General features: G+C 42.3%; 1 protein-coding gene across 1 annotated transcript in view; it reads right to left on the bottom strand.

Annotated features, from left to right (window-relative positions):
* LOC103184857 (WD repeat-containing protein 7) overlaps positions 1 to 20,039 on the bottom strand; it is a gene marked incomplete at its 3' end in the record, with an annotated part of 63,272 nt that overhangs the window by 28,617 nt on the left and 14,616 nt on the right. The window contains exons 2-9 of the mRNA XM_042335994.1: positions 13,413 to 13,584; positions 10,881 to 10,987; positions 9,799 to 9,877; positions 8,751 to 8,925; positions 8,000 to 8,076; positions 5,125 to 5,244; positions 3,478 to 3,623; positions 2,647 to 2,749 (exon numbers count right to left, since the gene is read on the bottom strand). Of these exons, the coding sequence (XP_042191928.1) occupies positions 2,647 to 2,749; positions 3,478 to 3,623; positions 5,125 to 5,244; positions 8,000 to 8,076; positions 8,751 to 8,925; positions 9,799 to 9,877; positions 10,881 to 10,987; positions 13,413 to 13,571 (966 nt within the window). The remainder of the gene's footprint in view (positions 1 to 2,646; positions 2,750 to 3,477; positions 3,624 to 5,124; positions 5,245 to 7,999; positions 8,077 to 8,750; positions 8,926 to 9,798; positions 9,878 to 10,880; positions 10,988 to 13,412; positions 13,585 to 20,039) is intronic.

Here is a 20,039-nt window from a genome sequence, read left to right on the forward strand (position 1 = left end):
AATTCACCTTCTGGTCCCATATTTGCACACCCATTGGCTTCATTATAATATACAGGCCACAAGAAACACAAATGGCATTTATATCAGCACCTTTTATATAGGGTGACATTCCTATATAGTTCTAGAGAAACGCTATATTTCTCTAGGTGCTATCTTTCGGTTGAGATTTTAACTGAGGTCCGATCCTCTAGATCAGGTGGACATTTAAGATCCCATGGCACTCTTCAACAAAAGGGACTTTCTGCCAGTGTCCTGGCAACAATCCCCCACAAATTGGTTATTCACTTCACAGCTGTTTATGGGACATTGATCTGTGTAAAATGGCTGCTGCATTCACCTACAAAATACAGTCACTGCACTTTGCAGGAAAAAAACGTGGAGCCCTTAGAAGCATTACGACGTGGCAAGTCACTATGTCAAATGCAAGCATTATCATATGGTTTTCCTGTGCGGTGACTGTATTTATAGGTTAAAATTGGCTATACTCAACACAGAAAGGTCCCACAAACTGGTTTGAGTGTACCATCCCCAGTGGAATGCTAACCCTAACGCTAAATTCAGTTTCTGACCAGGGGTTGGAAAGAGAGGAGATTGGAGGTGAGGCTTAAGCTTGTAGCCTTCCGTGCTGGACATTAAAGTGCTATAATCTGAGCCATTTATGAAACCAAACCGGTAGCAATAGAGATGATATATTGCTACCAGTTTTCACTCAGAGCAACATTCAAAAAACTGAAACTATCTACTCCTTCGAAAAGCTATTTTTGCTTAAATTATTATCATCTCCCACCCCCTTTGCTCATCCCAGCCTGATGCAAGGGTAAATATCCTCCAGGGAAGGACCACAATATCATTGCTCTGCCTTTAAAACAAAAACCCACAGTGATTACACAGCCCGTTTTATATTACGATAACAGGAGCACCCCCCTCAACAGTGAGTGAAACAGATCCACTCTTGCGGTGAAATGTTCTGGGAAAAAAATAACTTGAAAATAGGCCAGTTCTTCCCGGAATCTGCCCAGATTATTGTTCTTTTGTTATCTTTTTTTTTTAAAATCATGACTCCAGATTGCTTAACCAAAAAATGGTGACGTTGCTTGAAAAATGTCAAGCGTACAAAATCATTACTGTTATCCTATACTGCATTGGCAAATAACACAATGGTCATTTATCCATGCGTGAACATGACAATACAATTTTCTAGGATGATAAATTGCATTTTAAATAATACTTGCATTTGTTTTAGCACCATACCACACGTTCAGACGTCTCAACGTGCTTCACAGAATGCACTGTAAAATGGATTGACTGTATTTTGTGGGCGAAATGCAGTGTCCCACAGTTATGGATTGAGTGACCAATTTTTTTTCAAGGGATTATTAGCCTCGGAAAGCAATCCTAGATACTGGGTTCCTACATACTGCCATGTAAACAGAGATGTATGGTGTAGGAAAATTTGCTTAAGGTTTTGCTCCGTCCAGGAATCTATTTGTAGGACACTGCTGTGTGCAATTGGCTGCCGCATTTCACCCACAAAATGCAGTCAATTCACTTTATGTAGTATATTCTGTGAAGTACTTTGATGACGTGACAAGGTGAGGATCAAATGCAAGGATTATTATTATTAAAATAATCACTCATGCCTCGTGTGATTTGTTGTTCATCAAACAGATATCAAATTACCTCTTGAATTTTGACACATTCTGTCTCCACTGCAGTAAAAGAATCATTTAATTTTAATAATTTTTAAAATAATTTGAATCCCCTAATTTTACACACTCTTCCCGCTCTCCCAGCCTGGCCCCACCACACCGAACGAGGATTGGTGTAAAAGGATATCATAAGCATTTTTCAAACAGAACATTATCAGAGCAAGGTGAACAGGATTATAAAGTCAAGGACACCGGTAAAGTAGTAATATAATCCAGAAGTACAGATAATACTGGAAATTACAAGTGTTTCATCTGAACTATTGCCACAAGATCATAATAGTGGTACAGATGAAGTTCCAGCCAGTTTCATCTCCTTCCATAATACTCCAGTCAACTATCTTCCCATTGTAATATCAATCTAGTCCTTAACACCTGGCCTTACTGACTGTTCCGGCTGTAATTACGCTGCATAAAGAAATGTTTTAGGATGGTGTCCATCCTAAAATTACCCTTCATCACACTGAACCTGCGTCCTCATCTTGTCTTTAAGATCTTTCAAAGGCTTAACAATGTTTTCAGGTGAAAGCCTCTATATAAATGCAAGCTGTAGTATTTGGAATGCTAATGGGTGTCTGTCTCTAAACAAGAAGCTAATCGCCGTTAGTATTTCAAGATTTCTCAACAATTCAAGGTTTGAGGTTAGGCACAATACGTCTTGAAATGAGACCTGCTTCGCAATAGCAAAAACGCCAACTGATACCATGCCCCCATCTGCTGGTCAATGTGTACAGTTGCAATAAGAAGCCATCTCCGCATCAGGAAAGCCACACTGTGCTCACTTATAGTTAAAACGGAAATATCACCTTTTGAAATGCTGTCAGCAAAAGAACATAAAGCACTCATTTCCCTACATCCCTACTTAAGAGCATCAATTCCAGAAGGTGCATCTCAATTTACACCTGGTATCCAAAAGACCACAAACCAAATTACTGCTTACCGATTTATCTTTCCGATCCAGCACATTAAACAACAAAGGCGGGATGGAGTTCTCGATAGCTTTGCCAACATCGCTGCGGAATGATTCGCTGGCTGGCAAACAACTGTGAAAATAAAAGCAAACGTTCAAATGCAAATCAGAGCAATTGACTGCCGCGTTTCGCCCATAAAATATACCATTAATTCACTTTACAGTACGTTCTTTAAAGCGCCTTGAGACATCTAAACAACTTGATAAGACACTATCAAATGCAAGGATTATTATTAACATTCAATGCATCACAGCTCACATCTGTACAGCATATTTCACAATAAAAAATTCTCCAAAGGCTTTATAAAATAGACTAATCTAAAATTTAAGTGAACAACAATTTGCATTTGTATAGCGCCGCTCATGCGGGGTAGCGTCCCAGAGCGCTTGACAGTGGCAGGGCACGATTCAATGCCAGGGGAGGTGACGGTCAAAGAGGAAGGACTGTAGGCACGTTCTGAGGATGGACAAGGAAGGGGCAAGGTGGAGGGATAGAGGAAGAGTGTCCGAGAGTTTTGGGGCGTGGTGGTCAAAAGCGCAGACACCCATAGTTTAACAGAGGGTACAAGGGATAAGCAGGAGGCCAAAGCCAGTCGAATACAGGTACATGCAGCAGCTATTTTGCACCGATATCCTAAAGACAAGAAACGTGATGAATATAGAAACTGCATTTTATAGCACTTGATGCATCTGGGAAAGTGGTCTACATTGACTGTCAAGTGTAGTGACTTTCTTGTCACGAGTCAAAAATGTAACAAATGGTTGCAGAAGCCACATATGGGATGTGCACACAATAAATACCTGGAAGGTAGCTGGTACATGAAGCTACTCCCATCTTCTGTCCAAATGACCACTTTGTCAACAGACACAAAGTCACCTCCAGTCCACGATTGCCCACTCTCACAGGGTACAGAACACAGCAAAGAAAAGTCTCCTGCATCAAAAACCTGGTGGACAGAAATCTAGTATTCAGAAAGCACCAGAACTATTATATAAACGACCACTCGACTATTTGCAAGTGGGCAGGCAGCCAAGCACTGTCTAAAACCTATCATAAAATGAAACAACTTGTTATGAAGCCTTACAACAACAACAAAATGACATTTGTATAGCACCTTTCACGTCGGGTGTACATCCCAAGGCTCTGGACAGTCAGTGCTTCGGACCCAAGCTGGGGGTCGTAATCGGGGAGGGTGGAGGGCGGCGGGGGGGGAAGGAATGTGATCAAAGGCGCGGTCGACGAGGAGGATTTTGAGATGGGTCTTGAAGGAGGCAAGGGAGGGGGCGATGCAGACGGACTGCGGGATGGAGTGCCAGCGGGTGGGTACAGAGTGACTGACGGCCCGCCCACCAATGCTGGGGCGGGCAATGCGGGGACGTGGAGCAGGCTGGAGCCCGCTGAGCGGAGGGAGCAATCAAGTTGGTAGGGGATTAGGAGGTCGCAGAGGTAGTGGGGAACAAGGCCATGGAGAGCTTTGAAGATGATGACCGGGATGTTGAACTGTATCCTCTGTGTGATGGGAAGCCAGTGGAATCGGGTGAGGATGGGGGTGATAGGGTCGCAGAGCCTGGTGCGGGAGGACACAGGTTGCAGAGTTCTGAATGATCTGTAGCCTATGGATGGAGGAGTTGGGAAGGCCGACAAGCAAGGAGTTTGCTTAGTCAAGCCTGGATGTTATGAATGTGTGTATGAGGATTTCGGCAGCCTGCGGTGTGAAAGTGGCGGGGCCAGGCGATGTTGCGGAGGTGGGAGAAGGCAGAGCGGATCATGGCACGGATGTGGGGTAGAAAGCATAGTTATCTATGCAAATGCATTGAAGATAAGGATCTGACCAACCTTGTGTATACTGGACAACTCAGTGACAACACAGTTACTATCATTGTTACCAAACCCAAATACTGTAGTAAAGAATCAAAACAAACCAAAGAACTACTCCAGCTAAAAAGGCCGAGTGATTTAAGCATTAACAAGGAGTAAAATGTACCCCAATTAGTTAATGTAAACTCAAGGCACATTTAAGATTTCTATGGGGCTGCTGCATTGCAAGCATGGAGTAAAAGCCCAGATTTCAACTTCCAATAGTAGGCTACAGAACATTGTACAACACAAGCTACACTTATACACATCGGGAAGCCATCAAAGCTCTTGGCAATTCTAGCTAGAGCTGTGGTTGGGAGCTAACGGTGGGGAGGCGAAAATTGAAACCACTTTCAAAGAGCTATGTTCTGAGCTTTATCTTGAAAGTGTGGAGTGGAGGAGGGGGGGAAAGAGTACAAGGCAACAAAACATGAGGGAGGGAAGGCCCACAGGACAAAATGTAACCACAGTCATGTTTATCACTATTATTTTTTTCTGTAAAAAGATTTGAACAGAGCAGTTTCGGCTTCACATTTTATCGTTTGATCTGTCCATCAAACCCAGACGCTGGGGAACTGAAAAGTCCTTACCCTCCAGTATTTGGAGCAAACTACCAGCAGGGACTGTTGCGTGTACGTGCAGAATGAAACGCTTTGGCAGTTCAGACAGTAGATAGGTTTGGATTCCTCTTCAAATAACGGCTCAATGTCCTGAAAATCAAAAATAAGCTGATAAAACAGTCTTCACACTCCACATAAGCAAGCTTTTGATAGATAAGGAAGGAAGGAAAGTTATATCTGAAGTTTACAGCATAAAAGGATGCGATTTAGCTCTATCTATGCTGATGCTAACTTTCCCAAAGGAGCTCTCCACTCTCCCATACACAACAACTTGGATTTATATAACGCCGGACGGATACCTACTTGCCTTGTATTTTTTTTCAAAATGTTATTCTAAACTCAGCTTCAACAGACATTTGAGGTAAGGTATTCCACATTCTAAATTCCCACTCTACAAACAAAAATTCAAACCTTCCTTTCATTATCGAGTGATGACCGTAATTTGTGTCCTCTTGTTATAGTCTGGACAACCAGTGGAAACGGTTTATTTACCCTATTAAAAAACGCTCCCATAACTTTGAAAACCTCCATTAGATTTCTCCTTGAATCTTTGTTCCACCCTCAACTCCAGGACCACTGCTGTCCTGACAGACTGTCTGTCGGGCATCAAGTCCTGGATGAGGGCAAACTTCCTACAGTTGAATGTGAACAAGACTGAGGCCCTCCTGATTGGCTTGCGCCAGCGCCTCAGGCTCTGGCAGCATCAACCTCCATGGTTGCACACTACAACTCACCAAGTCAGTCAGTCAGGTGTCTTGTTCGACCCTCAACTGTCTTTTCTTCCCCACATTCAAGCCATGACCCGCTCTGCCTTCCCTCACCTCCGTAACATCGCCAACTCCGCCACTGCCTCACCCCTCAGGCCACTGAAACTCTTGTTCATGCCTTCATCACCTCCAGGCTCTAATATGCATACGCTCTGCTTGTTGGCCTTCCCAACTCCTCCCTCCACAGGCTGCAGATAATCCAGAACTCTGCAGCCCGTGTCCTCTCCCGCACCAAACTCCGTGACCCCATCTCCCCCACTCTCGCCCGACTCCATTGGCTCCCTATCCTTCAGAGGATCCAGTTCAAGATCCTGGTCCTCACATACAAAGCCCTCCATGGCCTCGCCCCATCCTACCTCTGCGACCTCCTAAACCCCTACCAACCCGCCCGTTTCCTCTGCCAGCTGGCTATGGTCTGCTCCACGTCCCCCGACCCATCCCCCCCTCCATTGGTGGGAGAGCCTTCAGCCACTCTGCCCCCAATCTCTGAAATTCCATCCCCCAGTCACTCCGCCTCGCCCCCTCCTTAGCCTCCTTCAAGTCCCGCCTCAAGACCTTCCTCTTCAACCATGCCATCGGCCACCCCACTTCGCCTCCCCTCCCTTCCCCTCCCCCCCTTACTCCCCCAACCCCAGCTTGAGTCTGAAATGCTGTACTCTGTCCAGCGCCTTGGGACGTCCTCCCAACGTGAAAGGCACTATACAAATGTAATCTTGTTGCTATTGTTGTTTGCTGTTCCAGCGGAAACAGTTCTAGTTTTTCAAATCGCTTCACATCTTTTTAAACACCCATCCCTCCTCTCTCCACAATGAAGCTCCACTGTACTATCTCTATGGCTATGATGGGCTATCTATATACTCAGATACCCAAAACCGGACTGCTGCTAACTGCAGCCTAACTTATGTCTTGCACGAACCTAATATTACCTTCTTACTTGTACATACAATAACCATACATATAAAACCTAGAATTCCATTTGAATATTTTATCTGACTTTAGTAAGGAAAAAAATGCTGAATACGTGAAATAAGCAATAATTGTATTTGATATAGCAACTATCAAAAGCACTTCACAGAATGTGCTACTTTGAAGGGTAGTGGCTGCTGCAGATTAAAGCTGTAATGTCATCAAGATGTGTTCAAAATCTCTTGGGCATGCATTAAGTTCATATTGGTACATTTTCGACATTAGTATCACATCACCATCGCTGCACAACTTGTGACCTCAGTGAATTTGCAAAGTTACTTCATCTAAGTGACAATGTGTTATCTTGACTCTGTTGGTAGCCCACTCATCTCTCATACTTAACAAAACATGCTCACATAATTAACAAAAACGGCAAATTCCATCTGTATCGAGCCTTTCACGTTAAGATGACATCCCAAAGCGCTGGACAGTCAAGGATTTGGACCCGAGCGGGGGTGGGGGGGTGGAAGGCATGGCTGGGTAGGAAGGTGACTGTCAGCACGGTCAAAGAGAGGGGTCTTGAGACGTGCATTAAAGGAGACTGCAAGGCGAAGGGAATGTCAACTGGCATCCACGCCCCTAAAAACAGCTGTCAGAGAGGCTGATGGATGTGGAGCAGGCCAGAGCTGCCGAGTGGAGAGGTTGATATGGTGTTAGCAAGTCACAGAGGTAGTAGGAAAGAGCAAGTCCGTGTTGGGACTTGAAGGCGAGTTCAAGGATTTTGATCCTCTCGGGAGCCAGTGGAGCCAGGCGGTGGGGTTGACAGGGTTGACCCTAGATGTAATGAATGCATTGATGAGTTTTCGGTGGTCTGAGGGGAGGGGCAGTGGCAGAGCTGGGTGATGTTGAGGAGGTGGGGGAAGGCAGAACAGGTCATGGAACGGGTCATTTCAAGTGCTCCAGAATGCTACTCCACGTGAAAGGCGCTATATAAATGGAATTGTTGTTCGATGTGGGGTAGAAAGGACAATTGAGGGTAAACAAGATGCCAAAGTTATGTACAGAATGCATCCATGGATGGTGACTTAACTCAATTATCTCAGACACTGACATTACCAGGGTTATTTCAATACAATAATTATCACTAGATTATCTAACTGCTGATATCATACCTGCAGTCGATTGATCTCAGCGGTAATAATCCAGACCTTCAAAATTCCAGTCAATGAAACTGCTACCACTGTGTCTTCTGAGAACAAAGCACAGCAACGTACTTATTGTGCAAATGTTACATATGCAAGATTACAAAATTATAAAATCAGTCTGGATGAAGTAGGCCTTTTAGCCCATCTGATCTTATCCCTCCAGAACACCCACCCTACTGTAGCACCTCAGAGCGCTTAACAGAATAGGCTTGGAGGGCTGTAGGTCATCCTTCTGTTGTTTCCAAGTACTGTTTTCAAACTTGTTAGCTCTGCATTTGTCAAGCGCTCTGAGACGCTACCCTGTATGAAGGGTGCTAAATGGAAGCGAGTTGTGTTGTTGTTGTATTTCCCATTATTTACACAATACTGACAAGGTTGAAACGATCACCTAAATAAAATAAAATCGCAAAAAGGAAAACTTTTGTTTCTCAAAGCAACGGAGCACCAAGCTAACATTTCTCCATGAATGATTTGGGTTCTCACTTACGTGGAGACTGAACAATTGAGGGGGAAGAAATGGTTGTCAAAAAGAGAGGAAACTAGCTATCAGGTGGAACACCAAAAGAAACTTGAAGCAGCGTGGCTCAACTCAAAAATCTGTGCACAGCAGATAAAAATATTTCCACTTCTCCAGGTGTTAAAAGAAAAAAAAATGGTTCAATACATTTTGAGGCACTGAACTATATGAATCCCGTCTCTGCAATTATTAATTCCTCACCTTGTGTCCTTGGTGAGCGAATAATACTCATTGAGCTGATCCAATCGGGGGCAATTTTGGAAACCAATGAGTACAGGACTTCAAGGCTTGTAGCGTCTACCACAAGGATTTCGGGGTAATGTCCATAACACAGAAGTCTTCCTTCCCTCTGAGTGCCATTGCTGAACTGATAGAACTGATTTGTAAAAGAAATACAGGATAATAAGCAACTGAAAGTAACTTTCTCTTCCTTCAATTTTGTCTCCTCAATCCTCTGATTACATTAAGCTAGATTTCTTTTATAAGTGCTCTGAGATGCTAACCTACGTGAAGAGTGCTGCAAAAACATACATTCTAATGATAATAATCTTTGTATTTGATATAACGCCTTATCACTTTGAGATGACTCAAAGCTTCACAGAATATACTGTAAAGTGGATTGACTATGTATTTTGGCGTCGAAAGGTGACAGCAAATTGCGCACAGCAATGTCCCACATTTTTTTGTGTAGATATTTTAAACTTCTTCTGAAAACATAAGCATACAAAATAGAAACAAGTTATTTTTCTTGATATTTATCTACTCGCTTAAAGCTGCCATTGACAGTAAGCTGAGCTTTAACCAGATATTAAATAAAAGAGGAACCTCCATGTTTACTTTATAAACCTTACCTTATTTTAAGCTTATTGTGCATTAATAAATATGAGTAAGAATCATATTACAGCAATGATAATGGAGTGTTCAGTAACTCCAATCAAGTGTTACAATGAATAGACGCATGAGCAAGGTGGAATTGCAGGGGTGGGAAGGATAGGGAATTTACAGGCAGGAGTCCCAGCGGTTGTCCGCATGGTCACTCTGCACACTGGAGGCAGAGGAAGTCTCAACCCTTGATCAAGTCCTTTCACATCTCAATATCATGCTTGCTATCTCAATCACAAATCGAGCCCTTATTGTCCCACTGTGTCATAAATCCATAGCCCAGGGCATCAAAGTTGCAACTTATCAAAAAAACTGTTTTTAATTCATTTTCTAATAACTTATTTACCAGAGATTCTCTCGTACTCACTTGTATGCCAGTATGTGTGCACGCCAGTTTAGCGAATTCAATGCATCGACCATCATTCACATCCCAAAGGCACATCTCTCTGCAAGAATTTGTATATTAGTTTATAATACAAAACTTCACAGAAAATCACTGATTTGGTAAAAATAGATTTCACATGTTTAGTGTGAAAAAGATCAAGGGTGACACAGAACCAATATACCAACAAAGTAAAATGTAACAGATAATTGCATTATACATTTATAAATTATACATTTATACAGCGCTTTTCACATCAGGACAATGTCTCAAAGCACTTGACAGAGCCAACTGGGCACCCGTGGTGGCGGGGTTGGGGAGGAAAAAGGTGCCTGAAAGCCACTGTTGGGAAGATACGTCTTAAGATGGGTTTTAGAGATGAGCAGGATGGGAGCAAGGCAAAGGAATGAAGTGGATCCACAACAATTTTTTTTAAAGTTGCAAAGGTAGACATTCAGCAGTCACGTCACTGCTATCCTCTATGACGACTCTGGCATGGGAACACTCCCCAACTCGGTCAGCGAGATCACCAGGGCAGCCCTGACAGGGACAGACTCGATCCCAATACTGGTTAGGATACGGGCATATTCTTTTCTTTCAACTCAGTCAATTGCGCACAGCAGGGTCCCACAAACAGTCGCCGATTGAGTGATCACATTATTATTATAATTTTTTTAATGGATTATTAACCCCAGAAAGCAACTAACAATCGACTAATAACTGGGTTTCTACTTAGTGCTAGGTAAACAGCTGTATGGAGTAAGGAAACTATCTAAGGTTCCACCCTGCAGGAATAGAACCTGGGTCCTCTAGTTTGTGAGCTGAGTGCTCTAACCAATACGCTCCAGTAGTCCACAAAATGGAATTGAAATGAACAGTGAAATTCAAGAATTTGCAGTACCTAAAATTTTAAAGCAAAATGTTTTCACAGGTTCAGACTCCTACATGTACCTTCAGGCCTTTGAAGGCATTACTTTCTTTGAAGAAATGGGGAGTTATTGAACAAGGACTCTCCCTAGACTTCCCCTCAAATCAGTTTTGCTATAACCACTGTTCCTCTTACTCACCCGCTTTCCGATGCACTGACAACATACTGTTTGTCACTGGTGGCACTGGCTTTAGAAAGGCAAGTGATAGATGCCGTGTGGCCAAACAGTAAAGCCCTGGGAAGGATCTAAATGGAAAAACAATTGAATACAAAGAAGTTAATGTATAAATTCCACAATAATAATCCTTGCTTTTGACATAGCAACTTATCACATCATTGAGACGTCTCAAAGCACTTCACAGAATATACTGTAAAGTGAATTGACTGTGTATTTTGTGGGCGAAACAAGGCAGCCAATTGTGTACAGCAGTATCCCATGGTCATGACTGGGTATTAACAGCAGTTAATAAAATACATTATTTTTGGCAAAGGTTTCGGTGACAAACCCACCATCAACAATTAGGTACAAAACACAAAATAATGCAGATGCTGGAAATCTGAAATAAAAACAGAGAGAGCTGGGAAAACTCAGCAGATCAGGCAGCATCTATGGAGAAAGGAAAGTGAGTCAATGTTTCGGATCCACGACAAAGAGTTGTGGAACCGATACGTTGACTCACTTTCCTTTCCCCATAGATGCTGCCTGACCTGCTGAATTTTCCCAGCTCTCTCTGTTTTTGTATCAACAATTGGGTATTATTTTGGGGGGTAACGCATTTGGTTACCTTGAAGAAGTGATTTAAATCAGACTTGTCCTTGGCCTTTGTCCAAGCTAATAATATCCATTTTTCATTGCTGTATGGTAAATTTAACGTACTCTGGAGGTTTTGTGAGTTCAGAACAAGAAAATGCACTCTGCCTTTTCTTCCTCACCGATTAGCTAGTCATTAGACTCAACCCTACAGACCTGTAGAAATTGTTCAAGTAGCAAACTGAGTGTTAGAGGAATGAGCTACGTGAGATGACTTGATAAACTAGAGACATCAGAGGTGAAAAGATACATCACAGGCGAGCGTGTGGGCGCTTAATCGGAGAAAATAAATCTAAAAAAAAACTTGAGATATACCAAGGCAGTAAGAAAAGGCGACACAAGTTAAGGTGTGAAGGACAAGCTTTGGACAGACACCAGGAAGTATTTTTTTGCAGGAGTAAATCAACAGCTGGCAAAGCAGAGTTGTAGAAGTGAGGGCATTGAATACATTTAAGAAACAGATTGATGCTATAATGAGAAGTTAGTAGCGTTGGTATTCCGGGACAAGATAAAATCAGCTGAAGAGCTTTTTGTTCACCCAAACTGTCATGATATTCCCCCTTCCCACACACACCCTGTTTTACACTGTGTCAGAAACATTCTAATAAAATCAAAACATGAAATAAATAAACACATTTATTCATCACCTTCTGGTATTTTTGAGATTCAGGTAAATAAGGCCAATCAAACTCATCCTTCCTACTGTCCTAACATCATTCTTAAATGGGGCCAGAGTTATCATGAAACACATTGCATTTAATATAGTGTCTAATCATATTGAAATGTTTTCCTTGTTGGTCTGTTCTGCTTGAGCTAAACTCAACATACACTAGAGACCTTCTAGGTCTGTCTGTGTGGCTGTTTTATACTGACAAACAGGAGATTCGTGGGGTCAACTTGGGGAATAACATTCGATGTTTTTAACTGCAATATTGCTGTGATATAACAAAAATAATTTATGATGCAAAGAGCATAAATATCAATGGCAAGCTATGCAGTTTTATCTGGTTAGACACCAGTAGTTACCCCCATCAACAACAACAACAACAACAAGATTCCATTTATTGAGCGCCTTTCATGTCGAGAGGATGTCCCAAGGCGCTGTACAGTTGGGTCAGGACCTGAGCAGGGGGGAAATGATCAGGGTGAGGGGAGGGAAGGGAGGGAGCGAGGAGGGGGAAGAGAGTCGAGAGGGGAGCTGAAGGCTCGGTCAAAGAGAAAGGTTTTGAGACCGGCCTTGAAGGAGGAAAGGGAGGAAGCGGCGAAGGCACTGGGGGATAGAGTTCCAGAGCCGAGGGGCTGAGAGGCTGAAGGCCCGGCCACCGATAGTAGGGCGGTTGTGGCGGGGGATGTGGAGCAGACCGGAGCCAGAGGAACGGAGGGTACGGGCGGGTAGGTAGGGGGATAGTAGGTCGGAGAAGTAGGAGGGAGCGAGGCCGTGAATGGCCTTGTAGGTGAGGGTGAGGATCTTGAATTCGATCCTCTGGGGGATGGGGAGCCAGTGGAGGCGAGCGAGGGTGGGAGTGATGTAATCGCGAAGCCTGGTGCGGGACAGTACACGAGCTGCAGAGTTCTGAATGACCTGCAGCTTGTGGTGGGGTCCCCAAGCCTTGGCTCTTGCCAACCTGCCCCTAATACTTTCCGGAATTAGGTAAGCAGGATGTGTCCCTCCAGAGAGAGAGCGCACATTCCATTCCAACAATCTCTCTCTGGGATTTCCATGTGTAGGTGGGCTGCATGGAAATCTGAGCTTGGTTTGGATACTCTTAAGCATGGTGGGGTTCCACATCTGTCAGACACCCAGCTGACCAAAAACAATCTTAAAAAGACTAAAAGCCACCAGCAGCTTTAAGGAATCACCTCGATTTCTGGAGTCAAGTCCCAAAGGCAGATTTGACCATCGTGACACCCTGTTACGATAGTGGCCAAGTCATCCATCAACAGCAGAGTTGAAATGCAATGTGTCGGAGCTTTGCGGCCCCACAGCACAATTGGCAATACCAGATTATTCCCAGCCATTTTTATTGCAGGCCTGTGAAAACACAATGAAACACAGAGAGAGAAGTGTTAAAAATAACATAACTGTTTCCCAAAAGTTGTAAATACACATTTTCCATCATACGTACCCAAAATAGTTTCCGAACACTACATGGGGTCAAAATAGCAGTATTCTTATAAACACAATAAAATGTATTATAAAGTGTACTCACCCTTCAACTTCTGAACAATAATACCAACGTTACTTATCACGTCCTTGGAGAACTTCACAGAATATACTCTAAAGTGAATTGGACTGTATGTTTTGTGGGGGAAACAAAATATCCAATGGCAGCACAATCCTCCAGAAAATATTGAAGATGCATATTGCCGATATATATTGTATGTTTTGTGGGCAAAATATTAGGCAAGTTTCCTTACTCCACATGCCTCTATTTACCTAGCAGTAGGTAGGAACCCAATTGTTAGTCAATTGGCTGACCCCTTTCCAGAGGCAATAATCCTGTAGCTCAGTGGTTAGAGCACTCATCTCGCAAGCGAGAGACCTGGGTTCGATTCCTGGCAGGGCAAAACCTTGGGCACGTTTCCTTACTTCACACGCCTGATAATAATCCCTCAAGAAAAAAATACAACAATAAATTGGTCACTTCAATCAACGATTGTTTGTGAGATAATGCAGTGCGCAAATGGCTGTCGCATTTCGCCCACAAAATATACAGTAAATTCGCTTTACAGTGTATTCTGTGAAGCGCTTTGAGACGTCTTAAAGGCGTGATAAAGCGCTATATCAAATGCAAGGATTATTAAATATTTATTATTAATAATCCCTCAGAAAAAAAATTGGTGGCTCAATCCATGACAGCTTGTGGAATATTCCTGTGCGTAATTGGCTGCAACATTTTCCCCACAAAACTCCAGTCAATTCACTTTACAATATATTACGTGAAGCATGTTGAAAAGACTCAACGACATGATAAAGAGCTATATCAAATGGAAGGATTTTTAATGATGATTATTATTATAATATCTGATAAGTTGAGTCAGGATCCCGTAAAGCAACATTCAAAGATCTCAAATCCAAAATCCAAACTTTCGACTTAGCGCGTTAATAACTACAAGATCCAGCCAATGCCATGTTTGGAGGCCACAAGAACCCTCAGGTGACTTTGGCTGTCTGAGGAACACAATGTTTATAGCTCCAACTGCTCACTCCCCTGTTCACCCAGTGGGTGTAAAGTGCTATCTGATGTGGAGGGTGATATACAAATGCAAGTGGTTGTGGTTATGCCAAAAAAAGAGACAGAAGAAGAACCATCTACCAGACCAGAGACATGAAATGTGAGAAGAGATTGAATATCCAAGGAAACTGGATATCCTTGAACATAATTTTGGTTGAAGGCCTTAAAGCCCAGCGATTAGGTATGTCCTCCCTACGTGAAAGGTGCTATACAAATGTAATTTTGCATTGTATAAAATTGTAACTGGTTTACAAGTGCACAAATGAAATCAGCAAAGTGTTCTTTGCAGTCGAATCGTCCTGGCCATCAAGGAACAAACTTGTCACTGATCTGTTGGCTGCTGCAATGTCCCAGCAATCTGGGGCTCCCCAAATCCCTTCATTCTCAGCCTTCTCTCTCTCTCTCCTTACCTTCAAAACCCAATTAAAAAAAACTGTGTGTGCCAATGCAAGTTCCCCTTCCTCTCTTCAATCCACCACATCACCTCTCTGCTTCAAATTCCACCCACTCTCAGTCTGTAAGAATCATCTTGCATTGAAGTTTAAGATACGCACTCCCCGATACTATCCCGTATGAAGGGCACTATATAAATGCAAGTTGTTGTTGTCGATAATAATACTTACATCTGATATAATGTAAATTTATTAAAATCACAGAACTGTAGAAAATTCTTAAATTCAGCCTTCTCAAAACAGAACCAGCTTCAAATTGAGACCAATCCCCAGTTTTGTAGGATCTTAAATTTGCAGACAAAATGATCTTGCACGCTAAACCTAGGTGACATTTGAAGGATCAGAAGGCTACAGTTGTAAACGCTTATTATTAGATTATAATTGTTGCCAGGCTTTTATAAGGTAAATTTTGATGTTTAAGATAATTTTTCACCCAAAACTTGAAGACTAGAATCCTAATTAATGCACAAATCATTGGGACGGAAACACCATCTTCAAGAAAATGCAATAGTGTTTTCATGCAGCGTTTTTTAGGGTGTAAATCAAAGGCAACTTTTAACCATGCTCCTTTACAAGTAGATTCATCCCATCAGCCTGAGCTGACCCAAATCTTATAATTACTGTTTCAATTAATAGTCATGATTTAGTTATAACTGCAGTAAAAATGTCATGCAGAATTAACGCTTCTCTCCACTCTTTAGGACTATCAATCTATAATTAATTTGAACCGGATAATGGTGACAGTCTGCAAATGTGCCACACGGAACGTGCAGAGTTTGCAAGAGCTGTCAATTTGCCATTCTCCACATCACTGCTCAACACGCTGCAGTGACTGGCTGCTGCTCACATCAATCCTACGCTGACTGAGTCAATGAATGATCTTGCCTCAGGCAAGGAACATATCTATTGTCCTGCAAGCTGAACCGCACGCTCAGGGCTGGCGAGAGGCTGAAAGCATAAGCAGTACACTCCAATCACCTCCTGAACTTAAGCAGAAAGGTTATACCATTCAGAAGCACAATCGTTGCAGCTCTGGAGGCTAAAGATGAGGGCTAAGCTGTTCACCAAACTTTTTGTCCAAGCACCACATCATGGTGTGACATTTGTGCATTCACCGATCTCCATTTTAATTTTTGTGATAACTTTATACAGCATTATATTTGTAGACAAATGTGGCAGCTAATTTCCACACAGCAACGTCCCGCAAATAGTCATGAAGTGAATGACCAATTGTATCTGGAGAATTGTTGGCCGGGACACCAGGAGTAACAACCTTCTCTTTTTAATGGCAAAGGATCACGGACCTAAGTAGAAAGATGGAACCTTGGTTTGACATTTCATCTGAAGGACAATAATGCGGAGCTCCCTCCTCAGTAATGAAAGTTAACTGACTGTCCTGTCTGGTCTTCACAATCATGATCCGAACGTTTTATTCTTCACACTCAATTGAGCACATGGACAAAACCGCCACCATTCTTATCTACCCGTGTAGGCGGCTTAACCTCAACTCACCGCCTTGTAACCTCAACTAATCTGATATGGTTGAGGAAATACCATTAATACTGTACCAACTGGGAGAGACCAAAAACAGCTTGAATTGCTGTGGTACCACAAGTCGTTACTCACTGAATTTAATAGCATCAAATACTTGCTGTACCACAAGAAGGAACAATCTACCGTAATGCAAAGCTTTTTGACATTAATCTGCTGCAAACATTGTATCGCAACAGCCCATTATATAGCATTTACTTCAGTTGGTGGAATATTAATAACCAGTTGTTAAAAACAAGAAGAGCTATTTCCTTTAGTTACAGATGTTCTTGTAGATTTATAGGGTCTAAGCACTGATAATCCAGTTAAACCATTAAGGGCTTCCCAAATGTAATTGTGTGATACTCTGTCTTGACTCACATGTGATTAAATATTGGAAAGGCACAATACAAAAGGTTGTACATCTATAAATTAACTTCTTTAACAACAGCCCTACTAATGATTTCTAGCACAGTTTCTCCAAAGGCAGATCTGAGAAGCACAGTAACAGTGAGTGTGTTTACACTGCGCCGTATGTTGTCTGTGGACAAACCTAGCAATTCCTACATTAAGAATAAAAAGACCTTCACTAATCTCCCAAATTCATCGCACGTCCACCATGACGCTAGTAAGAAACGCGGTAACGCAATATAAACTCTACTAAGAGTCATCGAGCACCAGCTTTTAATTTCAATGTTTCGCAACCAGTGCAGTGAACATCTCCTTTCTTTCAAACCCCACTTTCTGCTTCTGTCAGTTTGCACAATGGCACATCAAAACTTGCTGCAGTATTTATATCATGGCTTTGCAGATAAGTAACCAGAATATCTCTAAACTCTATTTGAGTTAAAATATACGTCAGAAAAGACAAGGAATTCACATGTACACACACACAAAAAAATCTTGTTAGGTGTAAACAAATTGAACAGGGGAAATAATTAACCCTTTAATCGCACATACTACCACTACAGCAATATTTGTCACTTCAAAAAGAATAGTTGAATATGCCCATGAACTTCTAGTAAACCTGTAAAGCAGAGTACATTATAAATACAAAATGAATCCAATCAACCCCGTAAAATAAGTTTAGTCCTGTCATTTCTTGCATTATTTAACGATGACCAGAAAGTTCCTCAAAAAAACCTCAACTGAAAGTGCACACGCGTTAAAAGGCACAATATTTCCAAGCAGTTAACATCAATACACAAAGATGCTGATCTACCTGTCCCGCATTGGTCTTTTGTGTTTCATGAGAGCAAAACGTCGGGATTTCACAAAGATTTTCCTCATGTTCTTGCGGGTGAAAGACTGCATGGTAGGCCTGGAGAGATCTTATCTGCTCTGCACTAACCAGAACAGCAAGCACGTAAGCCTTGCTTACGTTACTAAACCAAATAAAACCAACAATTTCAGGAACTAACCCATCTGCACAGCTCTACTCTAAGCAATCAATACATATAGAGCAATGGGTGCTGGGGGTAGAGGGGATATTGCATATGCAATGCATGTGGTTAAGCATTTCATTAAGAGTGCAGTTCTTTATATGCTGCCTAACACTGTTCACATTGCAAGTTGTGTTCAGTTTTTAACAGTAAAAATCATGTCCAATCTGTAAAGTAAAACACATTTTTTTGTGGAAGTTCCACAAATATTCTACTTATTAAAAACGTGAGACCATTTCCTAAATAATAGTGGAAACTGAATCCATTTAGGAAGGAGAAAAAAAAATCTGAAATGAAGTTTCTATAATAATAATAATAATAATCCTTGCATTTGATATAGCGCTTTTCACGTCAGGAGGACGTCCCAAAGCGCTTCACAGAACACACTGTAAAGTGAATTGACTGTATATTTGTGGGCGAACGCGGCAGCCAATTGCGCACAGCAATGTCCCACAAACAGTCGTAGATTGAAAATGACCAATTTATTATTGTTTTGTTTTTTTGGAGGGATTATTATTAGGTCTGTGTGGAGTAAGGAAACTTGCCCAAGGTTTCACCCTCTGCCGGGAATTGAACTCAGGTCTCTCACTTGCAAAGCGAGTGCTCTAACCACTGAGCTACAGGACTCCACGATTCTGGGATGTAATTAATATTCTAATGAATGAAGTAAGAAAAACTTGCATTTTTAATGTACCCATATTATGCATACATTGAGTAATTGACATTTTCTAAAATTTCACTTAATTTAACTGCCACTCCACTTAGTTCAACTACTAGGTCAGAAATTTGAGCTCATAATCCAGGCTGACATTCCAACGCAGTCCTGGGGGATTTTGTCCGCGAGACACACAGTCAATCCACTTTACAATATTTTCTAATTACTTTGAGACGTCTCAACTACATAATAAGGCGCCTGATCACGTCTTCGAGACAGACGTCTCAAAGGGCTTCACAGAATATACTGTAAAGTGAATTGTGTATTTGGTGGGTGAAACGCAGCAGCCAATCGCGCACAGCAGTGTTCTGCAAACAGTTGTGGATCGAGTGAGCAATTTATTAATGGTTATGAATCTGCCATCATAAGGCCCCCACCTATCATTGAGTAGCATGATGATAGCCTTGAGACCGACACTCTTGTTCTTTATAAATGCCTTACTCAGTCTGAGAAATGTATAACCACTTGCCTTTTGTTTTGCTAACCATAAGATTTTGTTATTTTGTAATGCCGTTGAGACGTCGCAAAGCTCTTCACCGAAAATACCGTGATGTGGATTCACTGTGTATTTTGTGGGCGAAACGTGACAGCCAATTTTGCACAGGAGTGTCCCACAACAGTCGTGGATTGAGTGGCCCAATTTTTTTTATTAAATGTTTTTGAGGGATTATTACGCTCTGGAAAGCGATCTGTCAATCGACTAAAAATCAGATTCCTCCTTACTGCTAGGTAAACAAGAGGCATACGGCATAAGGAAACTTTCCTAACAACAATAATAACGTTAAATTTGTAAAGCATCGAGAGGACGTCGGGAACAGACGTCGGGAATCAGAACCCTAGCAAGTGCGGTGGGGGTAGGGTTGGGATGAGGGAGGCAGAGAGGGTAGGAGGGCGGGTGAAGGCACGGTCGAAAAGGAGGGTCTTGAGTCGTGCCTTGAAGAAGGCATGAAATGGATCATAGAGAAGGGATTGCGGGATGGAGTTCCAAAGGGTGGGGGCAAAGAGGCTGAAAGCCCAGCTGCCGATGATAGGACGGGTTGGGTGGGAGACATGGAGCAGGCCAGAGCCCGCTAAACGGAGGGAACGGACAGGTTGATAAGGGGTCAGCAGGT

This window comes from Callorhinchus milii, unplaced genomic scaffold, assembly GCF_018977255.1.
Source record: "Callorhinchus milii isolate IMCB2004 unplaced genomic scaffold, IMCB_Cmil_1.0 Scaffold1, whole genome shotgun sequence".
Taxonomy (NCBI): Eukaryota; Metazoa; Chordata; class Chondrichthyes; order Chimaeriformes; family Callorhinchidae; genus Callorhinchus; species Callorhinchus milii.